This window comes from Nannobrachium achirus (assembly GCF_963921795.1).
Source record: "Nannobrachium achirus genome assembly, chromosome: 15".
NCBI classification, from domain to species: domain Eukaryota; kingdom Metazoa; phylum Chordata; class Actinopteri; order Myctophiformes; family Myctophidae; genus Nannobrachium; species Nannobrachium achirus.
The window spans coordinates 30,228,387-30,250,454 of record NC_137822.1 but is presented as its reverse complement, the minus strand read 5'-3'; the positions used below and the strand labels follow the sequence as shown (position 1 = coordinate 30,250,454).

The 22,068-nt window shown below is 42.7% G+C and overlaps 1 protein-coding gene across 3 annotated transcripts in view; it reads left to right on the top strand.

Moving 5' to 3' along the window:
* The window catches only part of rassf6 (Ras association domain family member 6), a 26,945-nt gene extending 5,873 nt beyond the window's left edge, over window positions 1-21,072 (top strand). Inside the window, exons 2-12 of one of the 3 annotated variants that reach the window (XM_080743838.1) lie at window positions 2,024-2,095; window positions 4,506-4,645; window positions 9,261-9,339; window positions 9,834-9,994; window positions 11,174-11,268; window positions 11,698-11,897; window positions 12,277-12,378; window positions 13,402-13,453; window positions 14,145-14,263; window positions 15,582-15,679; window positions 20,122-21,072. In XM_080743838.1, coding sequence (XP_080599964.1) covers window positions 4,629-4,645; window positions 9,261-9,339; window positions 9,834-9,994; window positions 11,174-11,268; window positions 11,698-11,897; window positions 12,277-12,378; window positions 13,402-13,453; window positions 14,145-14,263; window positions 15,582-15,679; window positions 20,122-20,197 — 999 coding nt within the window. In that variant the 5' untranslated portion in view covers window positions 2,024-2,095; window positions 4,506-4,628 and the 3' untranslated portion in view covers window positions 20,198-21,072. Of the gene's footprint in view, window positions 1-2,023; window positions 2,096-4,505; window positions 4,646-9,260; window positions 9,340-9,833; window positions 9,995-11,173; window positions 11,269-11,697; window positions 11,898-12,276; window positions 12,379-13,401; window positions 13,454-14,144; window positions 14,264-15,581; window positions 15,680-20,121 lie in introns of those variants that run through there. The other 2 variants (XM_080743836.1, XM_080743837.1) reach the window with 2 other exon arrangements.
* Window positions 21,073-22,068: the final 996 nt, after the last annotated feature.

Here is a 22,068-nt window from a genome sequence, read left to right as displayed (position 1 = left end):
ACTGTCATCACTGGTTACTGGGTGGAGCACTGCTATTAAATGTCTTGGAGGGAGAGGGAGACAGACAGACAGACAGACAGAGAGAGAGAGAGAGAGAGAGAGAGAGAGTGAGAGAGAGAGAGAGAACACATAAACTTGAAAATAAATTAAACAGCAGACGGAGAGGGTGAGAGCAGGAAAGGAAGAAATTATGTAATAGAGAATGAAAGGAATACTTCACTAAAGAAACCACGAGAGTGTTAGAAGAAGGCGAGGAGTTATTTAAAGAACAAGTGGAGAGAAGGAGAGAAAGAGGATCAAGACAGACGCTCTAATTTGCCATGTTAGAAGAGGTAAGGTTCTATTTTTCAATGGCTGATCTTTTTGTTGACAAACATATACACATGGATAAACAAATGCACATGGCATATGGTGACACAACTATTATAGTCACACATGCATACAGTATGTGTCTGAGTCAATTAATGACAACGACTAAAATGTGTTTGGTTCCGCTTTACTACACCGTAAATTAGTGTGACTGAGGGAGTGTACACGTTTTCCCAAACAGATGGGTAATTGAACGTCATTGAATGTCAACTTTATGCTTTGAATACTGAGGATGTTGAGTGTCATAAAAGTTGTTGATCTAAGAACTCACACCTGGCCTGAGGCCATAATTTGATTGAGCTGGGTTCATGACACACCTGTGTGCATCATGCTAAATCATTGCAGCACTTACTCAAAGGGAGGCTCTGTCTGGGCAGTTGGTTCTTGTTCTAACATCTTATTTTCATGTGTCTGTCCACATTATGGTTACAATTAAGGAACAGCAAACAGCTTTATGGAAATGACTTGGAAATAAAAGAGAACTTACTTTTTGGTTCATGTGTTTAAACTTTAAAGCAGTGCTACTCAACAACAACAACCTTTGGACAAATCCCCCCTCCACAACATGCAGACCATGTAATATGCTTGTTGTGTTGCATTCATTACTGTACAACCTAACATCGGATACAATCTCTCATATTTAACAACTTGTTTACGCTACCATTGCATTAGCTCGACAACACATTATTTTGTTTAAATGTTTTAGACCGGAAAGCTACGATATCACGTATTTATGTGACTTTAGTTTATCTGTATTTTGTCAGCCAGAGATTATTTATCCTACACAGTGAAATCCCCAGAGTTCAAAAGGATTAGGGGGATGTATTCCGTTGATTTTGCTGTGTAGTAGCGATAGAACCCATTTGGTGTCGGCTTATGGATGGACATATGGGCTATACTGCCATGTGATTGAGTTTAATTTATCATTCATAATTTCATCCTTTTTTTAAATCTTTTACATCATAAAACGTCAATCATGGTCAAAGTCAACTGAGCTCTTTAGCTCACTGGGTTTAGTATATAAATCATTTCACAGTCGACGCAAACCAGGATTACACTAACAATATAATCTATCAACATTTTGAACAAGTTCAGTCACCCGAGAGAGACTTGGAGTATAACCGCTGCTCCTACACTTGGAAAGGAGTCAGCTTAGGTGGTTCAGGCATCTAGTACAGCCCCCCGAGCGCTTTCCTGGGAAGGTCCTCGATGCACGTCCCACTGGGATTAGACCCTGGGAAGACCAAAGACCAGATGGAAGGATTATATCTCCAAACTGGCTTGGGAACGCCTCGGTATACTCCCTGAGGGAGTGGAGGAAGTCGGGATAAGGAAATCTGGAAATCTCAGTTGGAACTGTGGGGGTAATCCCACGGTTGAAGATGGATGGATGTATGGAAGGACATTTTATGTTATCATCAACTCACAGCACCACTTACAATAGCTTACCTTGTTGTTGCAAACACCCAGTTTGTCACTGGTACTGGACACAGAGTAACCATTTAAAAGAAGTGTTTTACTTCAAAACACAGAAAGTGGTACAAATAGTACAACGTTTCGGCCACACATAATGGCCCTCGTCAGGTGATCACCTTAAAGGCCATCTCAACCTGCTTGATCTCATCTCATTTTATACTCGTGTCTTTCTCTGCAGAGATAAATGCTGTGAGATGAATCCAGCAGTTCGTCCAGTGATTCAAGCGGGTGATGGGAGAACTCTGTCCAGGTAGGTCGATCACACACACATACCTTCTGTATATCCTTTACCTTAACCTCTTGAACCCTATAGCATGTCTATTCTGTGGTGAACATTTGCATACACAAAAAATAGCCGATCTAGGAGCTCACAACGTACCGTAGGTCAGTATGAAACCAGTCTGAGGTTTCATTACTAAAACCAATGTTGTGCAATTTTAGTCGGAGAAGGTTGTGATCTACGGTGTCAAAGGCCTTTGGATAAGTAGAGAGGGAAGAGGGATGCACAATAATGTTTGTTGTCAAAAGCAGTTATAATGGTAAGTGTAACTAAAGTTACGGCTGTTATTGTGTTATGGTTATGGTTACTGGTTGGCTCTGAAACCAGGTTTACATTGGACGTGCTGTGTGCTTTAAGATCTGTAATTCCACCATAGGCCTATTAAGTTTTGCAATCTAACGTTAAATTGCATGTGTTGTCTTAACCCTACCAGTGCCAGCCCCTAGATGGCGCCAAAGAATGCCAGGCTTTCTCCCATAGGCGAGCGCATTAGCATCCGGGGACTCACGTTGCAGTGACGCGCGTGCTCACGTTCGTGCACGTCATGGAAAGGTCCCGGATGATAATGCTAACAGAATAGCTATTCCCATTTTGACATTTTAAAGATCATTTTTCGGCGATTTCGCCGTAAATAAACCTCGCGCCACATCCCTAAAAACACAATCCAGAGATATGGGCCTCCAAAGATGTGGTTTTTCATTGGATTCGGCGGCGATTCGCGGCTACGTTCGCGGCTCACGGCCGGCATGGCTTCCCCAGGATTTGGACCACTGGATTTTAAATTTAGGCTCAGGCTTCAGAAGGCCTCGGATCATTTTATTCATTTCATTAAAAATCCCGAACATGTTCGGGATAGGCACACTGGACTACGTTCCGGAAGCGGCGCTGAACATTCGGTGAACATTGGGGGTCTCAAAAATGTATTTTAAACCATTTTTAATGGAATATATCGTCGGACCATGTAAAATGGCTAGCTGGCTAGCGTAGGACGAGCCAGGACCACCCACGACTCTACAAGCAGCTCAGGGTAAGTCAATTAATAAAAAAAAAATTGTTTTGGATTGAACATATCCCGAACATGTTCGGGATAGGCACAGAATGAGTTAAGCTTCATGTTTCATGTGTTATTACATTGTGATGCGTGGCGTATTGTCTGGTGCATTACTAATGTAATCCATTTTCGGTTACTGCATCGTCTATTTCTCGCTTCAAATATTTTTAAAAACATTCTTGAGAGCAATGTTTAGTTGTAAATGACACTGTGTGTTTGTTTACATGGCTTTCATGTTGGATACAGCACAAAATTCACACTGTGCAGCAGGTGCTCTGAGCCGTTGATTAGGCATCGGTCTGTTATAGAGCCCAGCGGTCTGTTATCAAGAAATAACACACCCTACTTTTTGGACACTCAAAAGACTCTGGTGCCATGTAATGTTTTCATGATTATATCATCGCCAAGGGGACACTCTTCATTTATTTGGTATATTTTCTCCATGACGGATGTCATTGAATAATCTTAAAATATGTTCTTGGAATGTCAGGGGCTTGCATAAACCAATTAAGAGGAGAACGGTGCTGAGCTTTCTGAAAAAAGAGAACGTTAACTTTGCTTTCTTACAAGAGACCTATTTGGAGGAAAGTAAGGATCTGTTTAAACTAAAACATAGCTGGATTGGTGATGTCTTTATGACATCTTATGCATCTAATACCAGGGGGGTTGCTATTTTAGTCAATAAGAATGTTGCCTTCAGATCCACACATGTTATAAAAGATAAGGAGGGCAGATATGTCATTCTAAGGGGTATTTTGTTTGGCAAATCTGTATCTTTTATGAATATATACTGTCCCCCAGGATATCCCACTGGTTTCTTAGCCAAAGCATTTTCAGAGTTTGTAGAACTGAGTGCAGATTATCAATATGTGGGGGGGGATTTCAACGTTCATATGAGCCCCCTCTTGGACAAATGTCCCCCGTCTAACATACCACCCAGTGGTCGGGCTAAAACGCTTGCCTCAATATGTAATGACATTGACTTTGCTGACGTTTGGAGGACACTTAACCCCTCTTCTAAAGCATACACGTTCTTCAGTAATCCCCATAAATGTCACACACGCTTAGACTACTTTTTTGCACCTAAACGTTTGCTTAGCTCTGTAACATCATGCAAACTTGGCAGTATAATTGTGAGTGACCATGCACCTATTTATTTAGAAATCTCCTTTCGTGAGATAAATAGATTTTCTAGATCCTGGAGGTTTAACTCTACCCTCTTGAATAATGATGTATTCCTTGCTCACTTTACCTCTCAATTTAATACGTTTTATGAGGCAAATATTGGCTCTGCACCTAACCCTTCTATTATGTGGGAAACCATTAAAGTTTTTTGTAGAGGAATCATCATCTCTTATACGGCCAGCAGGCTGCAGCAGAGGACAGCACAAGAAACACAGCTGGAGGTCAGACTCCAACAAGCTGAACAGAGCTATTTGGAGACCCCTTCTAATGACAAACTGTGGCAAGTGAGTGCTGCTCGTATTGCTGTCGAATCCATGATGTCCCTGAAATCAGATAAAAGTCTTAAATTTGCCAAACAACGCTTGTATGAATCAGGGGATAAACCAGGAAAATATTTGGCTTATTTGGCAAAAAAAAGGGAAACATCACAGACCATTGTCTCAATTAAAGATCCTGCTGGCAATATTACATATGAGACTCAAGCAATTAATAATGTGTTTGCTACTTTTTATAAAAATCAATACAGATCAGAACAGAGTAATGATGCCCACCAAAATATGGATGACTTTTTCTCCAACATTAACCTCCCTGTGATCTCAGATAGGCAGAGGGCTATTCTCAACGCTCCCATCACAAAGGAGGAGATCCGTGATGCCCTTACAAAACTTCAATCTGGTAAAGCTCCTGGTCCTGACGGCTATGGATGTGAATTTCTAAAGAAGTTTCAAGATGTATTAATCGACCCCTATTTGGCCATGATAAACCATTCATTTGAAACAGGGATCCTCCCCCAGTCACTGAGGGAGGCAAATATCACAGTTAAAAAGGGGAAATGCTCTGACGAGTGCGCCTCTTATAGGCCAATCGCATTATTAAATTCTGATTTAAAATTACTGTCCAAAATATTGGCGCTACGTCTCGAACAACTACTCCCTGATATCATAGGACGAGAACAAACAGGGTTCATCATTGCTCGTAACTCCTCTGATAGCGTACGGAGACTTCTTAATATTATCCAATACATGCACAGCACTAACGAGCCCGGCCTAGTGCTGTCGCTTGACAGCGAAAAAGCGTTGGACCGGACAGGATTGAATGGCCGTATCTCTTTCATACGATGGATACTTTTGGCTTAGGCGACACATTTATCAAATGGGTTAAAATTCTATATAATGACCCTCAGGCAGCGGTCCTTACAAACGGCCTTAGATCTAAAAACTTCTCTTTGCAACGCTCTAGTCGCCAAGGTTGCCCTTTGAGTCCGCTGCTCTTCGCCATCGCCATAGAGCCGTTTGCCCAGTCTATACGCCAATCACCTGTGATTTCTGGGGTTGTTGTAGGAGAGAGAGAGCATAGAATTAATTTATATGCTGATGATGTCCTGTTATTTCTAACTAAATCAGATCTCTCTGTTCCTGGTGTTATGGATGTTATTACTAAGTTTGGATCCTTTTCAGGATATAAGATTAACTACTCCAAATCAGAGGCCATGCCACTGGGCTCCCTCCAAAACATTCCACCTGCCCCTGACCCGTTCCCATTTCGCTGGTCCCCCTCTGGCTTTGTTTATTTGGGTGTTCATATAACTCCCCTATTTGAACAAATGTATAGTGCCAACTTTACTCCCCTCATGGATATCATAAAATCTGACCTTGACCGATGGGCATCATCAGGGGCGCAGGAGGCATTTTAAAAGTGAAGGGGACACATCTGGGAGGTATGTGCGCGCGAAAAATTTTGGGGTATCCCCCCCACTTTTGGTGATACCCCCCCCACTTTTGCCCCGAGGAGGGGGGGACATATCCCCTCCACTTGAGCTGAATTACACAGTTGTTTTACGCAGATTTCAAGGCATTTTTTTTCTTGTTACTGTATCCCCCCCACAGTAACAAGAGGAAACGTAACTTAAAATGTGTTGACAAACGAAATTGCATTTCCATTATGCATCTGTTCAAAGGTACTTACATTGTTGCTTGATTTAAAGAACGACGTTATCGTTTTTTGGTTTTTTGACTGAGAATGATGTGAGACTAGCCTACACACACCAGCAGCAGGTCCAGCACCTGCAATGACGGTCTCCTTCTGCCACTGCCTGCCTGCTTGTCACTATCGCGTTGCATTAATTAAACTCATTCAGAACAGCTGAGCTGAGCTGACTGCACTGCACTGGTGGGACTGTGCCTCTGAGGGCAGTAATACGCCTTGAAATGAGAACTACTCAGGGCCCAATTAAGAAGGCGGTAATTAACGCCCGTGCTAAGGAGATACCGACTGCCGACGATCGCGTTTGACGCATGAATAACGCTCAGCAGCTGATTATGTGATTTGCGATGATCGTAATTTTGCGCTCACCACGTGAAAAATTATTCATGGGTGTGTTTTCATGGAAACGTGTGAGGAAACCGATGGCATGACCGCTGTAGGTACATTCACCAATCAGAAGCTTGTCCGTCATTCCATTTAACTGGCATAAAACCAGAGGATGGGGGGGCTAATGCTTATTCACATATCACAGTGATATCATGCTTGTAAATATCTCACACTCAATAAGGTCTGTTTTATTAGAATCGACATTGTTTGCGTATAGAGAAAAAAAGGCGAGAAAGAGAGAGAGAGAGAGAGAGAGAGAGAGAGAGAGAGAGAGAGAAGGCTATATTAATATAATACTTTTTTTTGTCACGTCCACATATCTATTTGTCTCTCTCATCTCATGCCAGCGTGTCAGTGTGACATAGGCTGGCCTTGTTGAGTGAACAATGGACGCATAGTGGCCTATTAATTAATAGGCTACGGAACGGCGGCCTCCTGCCAAAAAAAAAGGGAATCTGATGGAACCAGTAGCCTAATTAAACGAAATAAAACATATCCCACCTGATTTAGTTTGATATTGAGTACAGTAATAATAAATACATTTCATTTATTATTTAGAAATTTACATTTGTAAAATTAGACCAAAAATGACAGAGATGTAAAAGAATAGGGCTGTTTAATTACTTAATTCAGCGCCTAGGTAATGGCAGCCAGACGGCTGCTGCATGTCCTTGAACTGTAGCACATAGGCCTACTGTACATGTGTGTGTCCGAAAAAAGCATATTTAGACTTAAAAGCTGTCAACATGCCATGTATAGCCTATAGTGCTTCGAGAGCTTTTTTTCTTTTCTTATTTGGCTAAATTGGCATGACGCATCGCGATCAGCGATCACGCATCTATATGAAGCAAAGCAAAACTGCAGATTGATTCCTCATAGATCAGGCAATTATGAAGCGATTTTAAAAATTTAAAGAGCTAGCTAAACTACAGCTTCCTGTTTCAGAAGGTGGGCTAGAACTCCCCAATATAAAATGGTATCAGGTTTCCGCACAATTACGCTTCGCAGCAAAATGGTTACAGGGAGACCAGCTTTCTATTTGGCTAGATATTGAAGCTGCACAATGTGACTGCCCCCTCCGTAATCTCTTATTTCTCAAAGACCCCTCTACAGTGAAGAAACTTTGTAATAACCCAATTGTCTCCAACACACTTAAGGCATGGAGGGTTGCAAGGCTCCTAGAGGGCAGAGCCAAAGTAACATCACCTCTTACCTCTATTCAAGGGAATCCAGACTTCCCTCCTGGCCTTAATGACCCTGGGTTCAACGTTTGGAGAGATAACGGTATAACAACGTTGGGGAAATTGTTTAATGGTGCTATACTTATGTCGTTTGATCAAATACAACAAAAATATGCCCTACCTCGTAATCACCTTTTCAGATTCTTTCAAGTGAGGGATTTTATTCGCAGACGTACAACATTACTAACTAATGTAGATACCTCTCCAATTGAGAGAATATTGATGATGGATTTCACAAGGGGTTTCATTAGCACTCTCTATGGCATGTTAAGGTCTAATACAACGGTTAATACCCAAGATACTAAGAGAAAATGGGAAAGAGACCTTGGGGTTGATATTGATGACGATGTTTGGTCTGAAATATTTGAAAATGCCAAAAAACTTTCTGTGTGTAATAGGGCCTGGTCGATTCAGTTAAGAACCATACACAGATTACAGATTTCACCTAGCCTTCGCCATAAAATGAATGCTAATTTATCCCCCCTTTGCCTTAAGTGTAAGACTGAAGAAGGAGACTATATTCATTGCATATGGTCATGTCATAAGATTGAACGTTATTGGTATGATGTTGTACAAGAACTGAATGAGATCTTTAATATAGAGCTTGAACTTGACCCTTTGTGTCTGATTCTGGGACTTCCTGATAATAAGATTGTCAACAAGTTCCACAAACGTCTGTTCAATCTTTTGACCTATGCTGCGAGGAAAAATATTTTATTGTCTTGGATAAATGAAAAACCGCCAAAAAAGAGAGGCTGGGATAAAATTATCATGCAGTGCATGCCTTTGGAATATCTGACTTGCCTGCTGCGCTCTACAACCGATACCTTCTATAAAATTTGGGACCCATATTTACGCTTTATTGGTCCTCAGTTAGCTGAGACCTTGACAATAGGGTTTCTTAACAGAAGTGATGCTGCTAACCTTGATGGATAAGACAGGAACATCACTTTTTGTCTCTTTAACACCGTGGTTTTGTTTTTCATTTTGTGTACATAATGTATGTATATGAGTGTAATTCTATATGTATATTGTTATACTGTATATAATCTAAAGAAATGTACATTGATACCTGTGTCCTTTGCTTTTGCAACGTGTCTGAGCTGAGCTGTCTGTCTGTCTTGTCTTTTCTTTTTTGTCATAACTTTGAAAATCAATAAAAAATATTATTGAAAAAAAAAAAAAAATAACACACCGCTGATTTCAGCATTTGTCCAATCAGAATCAAGCATTCAACCAAGCTGTGTAATAAGTCATGGTAATGGATGGTTGGGGTATTATATTTCAGAGGGGAGTTCCTGTCTCTGCTGACCACCTACAACTGTTTTCTGAAGGACCATACTCAGCTACACCTCAGCTATTATCAGGTACAGTACAAGTACATACATTCAAACGCATCATACAATTTATTTACTTCATTAAATATGCATTGCCATACTGTACATGCTGTCTATCAGTCACGCAAACTGTTGTCTGCTGCTGACCTCCAGGCTTTTCACTAGAGCAGTGGTTTTCAACCTTTTTCATACGTCCATTAGGCCTATGTATTGGGCATTTGAGCCACTGAACACCATGTGATGAGATTTAGCTTCTCAGACCCAAGACTTGGAATATTTTGTTATTGTTGGATAAAGATTTTGTCCACAATTCCTTGTTGTATTTGGTTACCAACTCTCCATCATTTAGCTGGGGACCAACTGGAACCCCCTCAAGGACCACTGGTAGTCCCGGCAACACTGGTTGAGAATCACTGCACTAGAGGGACATGTCTGTCTGTATCTTTTGTCTTCCTGTTTCAATCTATCTCTGTATGTATGTACCGGTATGTATGTCTGTCTACCTATCTGTCTCACACCAACAGAGCGAAGGAGAGGTGGTGGTGGAAGGCTTCCTGAACATCTCCTGGGGCGTACAGAGGCCCATCAGGCTCAAGATACAGGATGACAAACAGGCACTACCCTTCACCAATGTGCTTCCCTCGTCTGATCCCAACAGTCCGGTCAGCCCTCTTGAAAACAAGAGGTGGGTGTATGTCTGTCCATAGATAGCACATTCTTTTTTCTTTTTTTTTTCTTTTTATCCCACGATTTTGCAACCCATTTTTCACCCAGTGCCAATTGACTATGTAATCCTGGGCTCTGCTCTCCCTCTGCCGTGCCTGGGGAGACAACGGACTGATCTCATGCTTCCTTCAATGCATGAGTAGTCCAAGTTGTTTCTTTTCACCTGACAGGGGGGATTTCCCCGGGATGGACATAGCGCGTGGAAGGAACACGTTATTCCAACCAGTTCCTTTCCCCTCCATCAAGCGCCACCCGGCTGGCCAGGGGGAGGCATTATTGAGACTAGGATTACTGCATGTCTTTGTGAGGGTATCAACCCTAGGAGATACGGGGAGAACATGCAAACTCCACACAGAAAGGCCCTATCGCCGACCCCACCTAGGGTGTGGGCGCTGATGATGCGGAGGGAGAAACACACCCCCAGCACCCACAGCGTCCCCCGGCGGGTTAGATAGATAGCACATTCTGTCCTCATAATCCTCTGTTGCGCTTGTGCACATAATCATTGTGGTTTTGCATTCCCTCACACATAAACACTTAAGACACAGGCTTTCCAGATTATGAGAGAATCATATTTATTTTTTTGGCGTAATGTGGTAAACTCTGAGGGAAATTATTTCAACACTTGAAATACTGAAGACAAATTACTTATTTTGAAACTGACACATTGGTTTACCTAATATGTTTACATGGTTTACCTATGGCCTTCATCATGGTCTGCTATACAAACACCACTGTGGATCGTTCTGACCTTTGGTTGACTCATCACTCGGTTCCAACTCAACAGACAAACAAGATTAAAGGGCAGCTTCATTCACAGATGTTGAACCTGAATCATCTTGTTATAGTGTAGAGATAGCTGATTACAAATGTCACATGTCCTCCAGTATGGTATAATCAAATAGGTAAAGTAGGTAAAACTGCCCTTTAAGTTTATTGCTTTGGTGTGACTTAAAATGTGAATTAAAATCACACTTTACTGCCCTAGATCGCAATGCTTGCAGCTTTAAGCATTGTATTTGTTCAAAAGATGTTTTCTTTTTGTAAGAATTATATTCTGAGACTCAATTTAAATCTCTTTCTGTATTTATTCTTTCTCATCTCTATAATCTATCTCTCCCCCCCCCTCTCTTTCCAGGGGTATGACACGTTGGGGAGAGTACGTTGACCTGCATCAAATAGATGAGATGGCAGAAACACCCCAGGAGACAGGGGTCTCCAATCACTCATCAGGTTTTTTTTCTTTCTTTTTTTTTACAGTTACAGTAATTGGCAACTAATTAATCACCCCATGGAACCATTTAAAAGAAAAAAAATTGTTGCATGACCAGCAGTGGTTCCCTATGAAGACACAAAGAGCCTGCTTTGTTCCCTAAAGAGACACAAAGAGTCTCCTCAAATTACAAAAACTAAGAAATGTCAACTCTCCATGGGGTGAGTAATCAACAGAAAAAAGTCATTTTGGTGGTGAATCCATTTAAGTTTCTATTTATTGGTTTAAAAGGTTTTAAAAATAATACTTTTTCAATCTTTTTTTATATATGAATGTTATAGTATTCATACAATCGTATTAGTAACACTGGGCCAGTATGTTTTTGTATGTTTTGACTCACATGAGCTGTAAAACGTTAATTTCATGTATTTATCTCCATGCAACTGTAGTCCCCGTCATTTATGAGTCAACCACGCTGCGCCTCGATAGGCCGAAGGCTTCGGAGCTGGAGGCGGAGTCCAACTTGTTTCGCTGTATGAGCGACGCCTCATTGGTTAAGAGGAGGAAGGGGAGGGGCAAATCGGCGGCACAGAGAGAGAGGGAAAGACAACACCGCTTCTCTATCAACGGACATTTCTATAACTATAAAGTGGGTTTTCAATGTGTCTGATATTGCATGTGTGAAACATACTGTATGAATCAGACGGTACATACCTTTTGCCATATACAGTAGTAGTTTATTTCTCTTCAGTTCTCTTCCTTTTTTACTACTCAAGTTCCTTGGTCTGTTCATCTCGTTGCTGTCTCTGTGCTGTCTGTCTTTTCTCTCTTGCTTAAGAATTAAATTGAATTACATTCGGTCGGTCTGTCTGTCTGTCTGTCTGTCTGTCTGTCTGTCTGTCTGTCTGTCTGTCTGCCTGCCTGTCTGTCTGTCTGTCTGTCTGTCTGTCTGTCTGTCTGTCTGTCTGTCTGTCTGTCTGTCAGTCTGTCAGTCTCATCACTGTCACTGTATCATCACTATATTCCAGACTTCTATCTTCACTCCATCCTATGGTACGCCCACGAAGGTTCGCATCTCCAGTAAGATGACAACTCACCAGGTGATAGAACAGCTACTCAGCAAGTTCAAGGTGTGTTTAACCAATCACTCAGCACCAGTCAAATAAACCACAATGTTTGCGCGTAAAAAGCCACTAAAGGGGAACACACACCGGCTGCGGACGGTGCGCGTCAAAGCGCGTCATGAACCTAAACCACACCGGCAGGCAAGGCGTGAACGCAGCCTGCGCACGCCTGATGCCGTCTGGTGCTACGATACACCACTGTTCTATTTCCAGGCTTTGCCACATGGTGAGATATGTGCACAGCCTGTCCGCAGCCGGTGTGTGTTCCCTTTATTTGTTTTAAGCCTAAGCTGTAAGTGTTATAACATCTGCCGCAGAAGCGTAAGGCAGTGACTGCAGCCTCACAAGCTACTTGCTACATGTTTTTGAGAGTTTTAACATGAAGGGGTGTAGGCCCAAAACCCATTGTTTGCTGCTCTTCTACAAAGTCATATTGTGTTAAGTGCCTGGGGCTCTCAAATGACAGAGGGTACGGTACACAAGGCATCACTGAACAAGTTCTTTGTACAAAGTGATCTATTTGCAAGACAAATAGTAAAACGTATCTGCTAGATGCCAGTTTCAGATTTATTAGAGTAGAGTAGCCTATAATTGGACTGATTGATTGATTGATTGATTGATTGATTGATTGATTGATTGATTGAATTTAGAAGTTTGCATAGGAACAGTTTCATGACAGTTCAGTACAGTTTCATGACAGTACCAAATCATAGTTGACATTCTTTAATGGTTATATCTGTAAAACTAATACCTTGTAGCCAACACAGGCAAGTGTTTTCACCTTTATTGTCAGATAGAGTAGTAATAAAGCCAGGGGAAGCAAATAGATAATCAATTCTTTAGAAACATTCATGTATACAAAAAAGAGAGAGTAATCAGGGGTTGACTACCTTTCAGAAACAAAGGTGAACTCATGTCTGAGAACACAAATACCAGAAAGAATAATGCTTTAACTGACCGATCAGAATCAAGTATTCATTTAGTTATTATCTTGCTTCTCACTTAATGCTACTTTATGCTCTTTGGCAGATAGAGAATGATCCTCAGGAGTTTGCCCTGTATTGTGTTCACCAGAGTGGAGGTATGTCATGTTATCTGCTGAATTACCGCAGAAAATGTCTATATTATAAACTGTTTTATGAAGAGTTGACAGTAGACACTTCCTTACTTTCTTCATAGGTGTTACCAATTATACTAATGAAGGCTCTGTTCCATTCTGGTGCATGTTGGCTCTCTAGAAACACTCTGCTATAAGAGTGGGTCTCAAAGTGTGGTCCAGGGACACTCGTGGTTCCTTGAGGGTGTTCCAAATGGCCCCTTACGGGTGTGTTTGATCATCACACATCAATATCAGTTTTACCACTTTAAACCTATATAAATCTGCTATTGAAAATAGAACTCACAACGCATTGCGATGATTTGCTCAGGCAGTCATTTTCTGCCAAGGCCCAAGCCACTTCTTCTGTTGGCCTCACCCTGTCACCAAGGACTAAAAGGAGATTCTGCCACAGATTATGTCAGTATGTGGTGCCATGATGACAGAGAGAATGTTATCATATTGTCTGTTTGCTCTCTCTCTATTTTGCTTGGTGTGTGTGTGTGTGTGTGTGTGTGTGTGTGTGTGTGTGTGTGTGTGTGTGTGTGTGTGTGTGTGTGTGTGTGTGTGTGCGTGCGTGCGTGCGTGCGTGCGTGCGTGCGTGCGTGCGTGCGTGCGTGCGTGCGTGCGTGCATTTCTATGGATGGGTGTATTTTTATTTGTGCGTGTTTTCCAGAAAGGAGGAAGTTGGGTACCAGTGACCACCCTCTGTGGGAACGGATTCTCCACGGGCCATCTGATGACATCATGAAGATCTTTCTGATGGACAGGGATGAACAGGAAGTCAGCAATGATGTGAGTGTTCTGCACTTATCTTAAAAGGGGACGAGTTTTAAGCTTAAAAGCTTAAGGGATGAGCTTTATAAGCAATAAAGCATCCCCCAGCATTCCCCCAGATCCTCTCTAAAGTCCTGTCCATACTGTCTCCGAACACCAAACATTTCGCCGGAAAGGTCCAGTTCAACAACAAAATGACGTCACTCGCAACTTCTGAAAAGCATTACCCCGAATTAGAGTTAAGTGGTTGGAGACAGTATGAACAGCCCTTTACTCTACAGCAGGGGTGTCCAAGGTGCGGCCCGGGAGCCAGTTGTGGCCCGCGGGTGATTTTTATACGGCCCACGGCTTCATTCCTAAATGGTATTATAAACGGACCACCAGCACCGTCAAACAAGAATATTTTCCCAGAGTTTAATTTGTCATGATTCCTTGTTTCCTGTTGTCTCATTAAGAAGGGGTCAAAGAAAGCCTATTTTATTGTATTTTTAAACCAAAAGTCTGGTTACATTTGGTAATGTGAAATGAGTTAACTGTTTTTTTTCAGAGCACACACCTGACAAAAGACTATTGATATTAAATATTGATGTTGATAGTTAAATAAAATCATTTAAATGCGATGCATACAGTTTGTGACTTTGTTATTGTCCGAAAATACATTATTTCAGGAGATGTAGTCGTAGCCTCGTAAACCAGACTCTCCTTTAAAAAATGGGTACACATTATTGTGTATTATTTTTTATGCTTTAACTACTGAAAAATCGTGAAAATTTCAAGTGTCTTTTGAATCCTTCAAAGGTTTTTTGAAAAACCTATGTTTCTGTGTCAGCAATCTGGCTAGACCTCGTCAAAGAAAAGGTCCTTTTCACTTAACTGGAGCTCGGTTAGTCTGTTCTTAAGAGACTACTATGTCAGAGGTTTTCATGTGAAGGACCCCCAAAATGATATGTATTTGGCCACAGACCCCCATCTCAAAATATTTAGTTCCAGGGACCCCCCCAGAAGCAAAATTTGAGTTACAAACGTTTGCTCTAAAAATACATATTATTCAAAGATTTGCACACATTTTCATGACTTTTTCAAAAATAGCAGATCTACAATCTTGTATATCTGCTATTTTTCAATAGTTAAAGCATTCAATAATCCCAGGACTAAATGGGTTAAGGCAGCAGGAGTCAGTTTAGGCTAATGTTTAGGCTTCAGTGTTTTGATATTTTCTCATGTGAAAATCTTTTGGACACCCCTGATCAAAGTATTTTGTCCCTTTTTTAAGAAACTATTATTATTATCCATGATGGTAATATTATTGTGTTTGTGCTCTGCTGTTGCTGGTCAGGTGGCCCAGTATCTCAACTTGGAGCTTCCCATTTTGGAGCAAGTCCTGCTGAAACTCAGAGAAGAGGAGAACAGAGAGATACAGAGAGTTATTAGCAAGTTAGTAACACAATAAAAACGCTACCTGAAACAAAATGCACAACTAAATGGTAAATAATAATATTTATTAATAATAATTAGTGTGGTTGCCCGAAGGGTAACACACTGTGGTTCTGGGGAAACTTTATTTTCACTAGATAAACTTTTCCGCTGCCATTGGAAATTGATGGAAACCAGATGCAATTGGAAATTGAAGGAAAAGCATTTGAGGAGTGGTGCTAGCTCGAGTATTGGTTGAGCTTCACATGACAGTTAACTTGCTGCAGAATATAGTCACGGCAACCACACTTGCACTTTCCAATTGCATCTTTCTAGTTATATAATAATAATCGAGGTGCCAACTTGCGTCTTGCGCACAAGTAGGAGGATGCCAGTGACATCACCACTGGCATCACCAGGAATGCTGGTCCCTCATTGTCTGTTAATGATGACATTGTCAGAAATGCTGGTCCCTGATTGGGCTACGGGCCTTAACAAACACACAACATACTTGCATACTTACAGCCGAACGCAGTACTTGCGCGCTCTGCTGGCCTAGTCTGATGTCCGTCTACTCTGACGTACGTCACAGCCTGGATGCCATGGTAACAGCCGCATGGTTGAACAATGCCCAAATTTGGAGATGACTGCCACCATGGTAACAGCCACATGCTCATTACTTCTGAGACTCCTACATTCAATCCCTCATATGCAAACAGTGACCACATTTGGAGATGACTAACATCACTAACTGACATCACTGACCGAAATCACTCACATCATACTGACAGTGCCCAAATTTGGAAATGACTTCATGACTGACATCGTTGATAATAACAGTACTCAAATCCGATATACCCGCGTGCTGAAACAGTGACATCACTGACTGACATCACTACAGTGCCCACATTTGGAGATGACATCACAGACTGGCCTGGACACGGAACACCATATATGGACATAAAAGACAGCCACACAGAGAGAGATAAGAGTTCTACATATAAATTAAACTAGTCCAGTGCCAGGGGGTGTGCACAGTATTATGAGGGATTGAATGTAGGAGTCTCATAAGTGATGTTGGAGAACCCAGACCGGTGCCCGTTGGGCAGAATAGTCACCATTGATGTCCAGTTGTGCAATACCCGTTGTGTCTGTCTGTCTGTGTCCCTTTTCGTGCCCATACATGAAAGGGACACCAACAGGCAAAGGACTAGTTTAATTTACCGAATGTCTGTCTGTACTCTGAAATCATAGTACTGACGTCACGTAACACCATATATGGGCATAAAAGAAAGACAGACAGTCACAGAGATAAGAGATCTCCAGGCCTGGACACAGAACACCATACAGTATATGTGCGTAAAAGAGAGCCACCCAGACAGAGACAAGAGATCTCAACATAATGTATGATCATGAAAGGGACGTAAATGGTGACTATTACAGTACTTACTTTTAAGTACTGTAATCGGCTGGGTATGTATGCCGGTGTCTCCTCTTGTTGAAAACCGTAGCCCCAATCGGGGACCTTCATCTCTGGCAACGTCATCATTAACAGCCAATGAGGGACCAGCATTCCTGGTGATGTCACTGGCATCGCCAGTGTTGATGCCAGCGGTGAGCGCACCTCATGGTGCAAGTTGGCACCTCAACAGAGTGCAGTTCTAGTAATTATTATTTTATACAAGAGTCGCTAGGAATCCACTGGGAAATTAATTCTGTCTTAACAATATATTGTGATGTCAAGTGAAGCATGACCAAAAGCTTCCCTTTTTTCACCCAGAATCGGCAAGTATATCTCGTCCTCGTCCCTGAAAACCTTTGAAGACCCTTGTCTTGATCTTTTTTACTCTGCGATTGTTCGTGCCGGCCAGCTCCGCGTCGACAGCATTGACCATGACTCCTCCCTCTGCCGTGCAGGTGTTGACGATAGCTCCTCCCTCTTGTGCACCGTTGACGACTATAGCTCCACCCTCTTCTGGCGTGGTGGTGCCGACTATAGCTCCACCCTCTTCTGGCGTGCTGGTGCCGACTATAGCTCCACCCTCTTCTGGCGTGCTGGTGCCGACTGTAGCTCCAGCCTCTACTGGCACGCCGGTGCCAACTATAGCTCCACCCTCATTTGCACCGTCGCCGACTATAGCTCCATCCTCCGGTGCGCCGTCGCCAACTGTAGGTCCTCGTCCCTGAAAACGGTTGAAGAACTTTGTCTTTAAGATCTTTTTATTACTGCGATCGATTGCGCCGGCCGGCGCCGTGCCCTCAACATAGACCATGACTCCGCCCTCCGGCGTGATGTTGCCAGCTATAGCTCCACCCTCTAGTGCTGTGTCGCCGACTATTGTTCCACCCTCTAGTGCTGTGTCCCCGACGATAGCTCTGCTCTCTTGTGCGCCATCACCGACCCTAGATCGGCCCTCTTCGTCCTCAATCCTCTGCCTGATCCTGTCGAGAGCGGCTGACAAGCTCTCGTAGCCTTTGTGCACTCTGATCTCCTCTTCCTCCTTGATGATCTCGGCCGCCAGGCCCGTGAAGACCTCTGCCACGTTGACGTTGGTCTTGCAGCTGGCTCTCACCAGAGGCATCTTCCACTTCTCGGCGAAACTCCTGGCGGCGACATCCAACGCCCCCACCGCTCCCTCCTCTTGGAGGTCGCACTTGTTGGCCACCAACAGCTTCTTGACGCCAAGGCCCACATGCCTGTCGACCTCCCTGAGCCAGGGCTTCAGGGCGTTGAAGGAAGCCTTCCGCGTCACGTCGTAGACCAGGAGGATGCCTTGGGTTCCTCGGCAGCATCTCTTTGCGATGGTCTTGAACCTCTTGTGACCGCCGGCCGTGTCCCATACCTGCAGCTTGACCACCTTGCCGTCCAGCTCTATGAACTTGCTCTTGAAGTCCACGGCGGTGGCGTTCTCGTCGAACGTGTCGTCTGCGAAGCGTGCGAGCAGACTGGTCTTTCCCACGCCGGGTTCGCCGACCAGGAGAACCTTGAACAGATGGTCATAGAACTCTATTGTGGACACCATCCTTAGACTAGGGAAATCCAGTGGTCAGAGACATTAGTAATTTAGTGGATTCTATGGTTTACCTTTTGTGTTTGTGTGAAGCATATACATGTCAAAGTGATTTCATACAATCTGGCCAGATGTTAAAAGCAGCACTGATGATGTAATTGGTATTGTAAATATGGCAAAATATGGCAGCACTTTTTTTTTTTTGCCAGACCCATGAAATGGGTAGGGCCTACATAAGCAAATGTCTGTCGGTCCGGGTTTTCTATATAAAGGGTATATATGATGATGACATGATGATGACATGCCTACAAAAGGTATGATGTCATAAATGATGATGACAGACAGGGGGTCTGGCACAACCAGGTTGACCTGGTCTAGTTTTTTTATCCCACACTTTCTTGTGACCCATTTTTTCACCCAGTGTCAATTGCTAAGTGTAATCCTGGGCGCTAATCTCCCTCTGCCAATCTGGGGAGAGCAATGAACTGCGGTCATGCTTCCTCCAATGCACGAGGAGTCCAAGCTGCTTCTTCTCACCTGACAGGTGGGAGTTTCCCCGGTGGGACATAGCACGTGGAAGGAACAGGTTATTCCCACCAGTTACTTACCCCTCATCAGGTGCCCCGGCTGACCAGTGGGAACTGGGAAGCAGTATAGAGACCAGGATTACTGCATGTTTTTTGTGAGGGTACCTACCATATAAGGGATACTGGGAGAACATGCAAACTCCACACAGAAAGGCCCTTTCGCCAACCCCACGCAGGGTATGGGCGCTGATGACAGAACACGCTCTTTCCAGACAGAGTGAGGAAAATGCAGCAAAATACATTGCTCAATCCAGGCAGTGCAGCATCTGCTTGAAATTACTTTATTGATGAGTCTACTTGATGAATGTTTTAACACTATATGCAAATCGTTGTTGTCCGTTCGGTTTGCATTTATCATTTAAAGAAATAATTTAACCAGTGAAAATAGCTGATCTACAAGCACACCATGCCTCGCGGTGCGAGGCGCTGTGTGCTTGTAGTGCGAGGCGTTGTGCGCTTGTAGATCTGATATTTTCACTAGTTTTGTGCAACGGTCTTATATGATGAGGCAGCGCTTTAATTTATGGAAACATTGCAAATTTGAAACATGGAGATACAAGGTTTCTGCTGGACAGTGACAGAATGTACCATAGCCCTACTCAATACCCTTGTAACAACATCTTGTGCCGAAATGCAAGGTTCTTGGATGAACCTCAAACTGAATGTAGTGGCAATGCTTTACCACATGATGGCAACAGTAGTCCTTAAATTACTTTCTTTTCTTTTCCTCCCCTTACACTTCCTGTGCGTATGTGTGTGTGTGTGTGTGTGTGTGTGTGTGTGTGTGTGTGTGTGTGTGTGTGTGTGTGTGTGTGTGTGTGTGTGTGTGTGTGTGTGTGTGTGCGCGTGTGTGTGTGTGCGTCAGGTACCACCACCAACACCGACTCCTCTCCCAGATTCTCAGCTGTAAGGTGTCCCCTCATATTGAGACCAGTGTTTGATGTTTGGTTCAGCTGACAGCCAGGGACAGAGACGAGACAAAAGAAGAACATTTTACATACTACACCACCATAATGAAGACGGAGAGGACACTTAACTTTAACTCTGTGCCAAAGAGAGGATATGAATTAGCAGCATCCTTTAATGCCAGAGATACAATGCCTACTACTCCTGTTCACCGATGGCTTTTAGCCACACAGTGCATTTCAGACCCAGTAACTTTAGAGGCCTGTGAAAGACATTTTACCACAAAGTGATGCACACTGCATATGCAGGAAAGTGCCTCAAGCCTGGGACCATCTCACAGTCTCTCGTAAGTAGAAAGACCACCATGAAAAAGATAACCCTTTCACTCTCTCTTTGCTTTACAGTGTGTTATTTCAGCCCAGCGGGAGGGTGTTGTTAATGGCATTGTGCAATTAAGGAAATATTTTCATCATGTAAAAGTATATTAGTGGGACTTTCCAGAGCGGAGACTTTCTTATTCTACTAACTATACAGCAGGCTGGACATGAGGAAACATGTACATTTGGTTCCAACATGAATTGTTCCTGTGTTGAAAATGTTAGCCCTACTCTTTCCAAAATTCACAAATAAAATGTAAACAAATTAAACGTACGTCAAGTAACTTATAACTTTGGTTGACAAACACTTTTTGTGTCATCAGACTGGATGATATTACTGAAAATGTGTGAGTGATAAAATGTGGGTGCTTTTTTCCAAAACAAAAAAGTGCAGATGCATCTTACTTTCTTTGTTGTTTAATGTTTAATATATTTTTTTTTTCTCTTTTTCACAAGACTGCAGACATTATTAACAGATTTGGGAGATTCTGTTGTAAATAATTCCGCATCATGGTTCATGATTAATAAATAATTGTCTTGGTCTTTATGAATCTGGATACACTTTCTCTGGATCCCTAGCACTTCGAGTTCAAGTAGTTTATTGTGCGTTACTCGCGCACGCACGCACGCACGCACGCACACACACACACACACACACACACAAGGCATTGCATTGTGATGCGTTTTCCATAGATAATGGGACATTACAATCAAGGTTCTAGTGGGAGGTCTAGATTCTAGACCTCCCACTTTGCCAATTACAGTCGGCACACACACACGCACTCACACACACACACACACACACACACACACACACACACACACATACACACACACACACACACACACACACACACACACACACACACACACACACACACTGTATTTTTGTCACACTTACACACAACAGCACACACAAGCATAAGAAACTGCTTGTAAGTGGAAAGTTCTCTCATCCTAAAAGTTAAATAATGTGGTCGGAATGGAGTGATGCATGCATGGGTAGTTTAATGGCAAGGCTCCCTAGAAGGACTTTATAAAACCAGCCTTGTATTACCAGCAGTGTTGCCAGACGTACGATAATTATCGTATTTGTACGATAATTTGACCCTCTGTACGATGTACGATCAATAATTCCAAAAATGCCCAAATGTACGATAATTTCGGCATATCATCAAAAAGAGCGTGAATTCACTATTTTCCATGCCTGCTGATCTGGGATCTGGTTTGGCTTCTCAAAATAAGCCAGGAAATCAGTCAATCTGACCCTAGATCTGTACTTGGAGGCATTAAAAACACTGGTTGCATCTTTCCAGACCAGTTTCAGGCTTTTATTTGTGTAAGCTCCAAGAAGTTGCCTGCCTCCACACAGCAAATCTGATGCGTTTTTGTCACGCAGGAGTCTAAAACGAGGTTGTTTCTTACACTAAAGACGCATTATTTGGTGAAATTACGTTTTTACGCGAGTGATTTCTCTTTTTTGGCCGTGTACGATAGTTTCATGTCAAATACGATAATTCTGAGCCTCC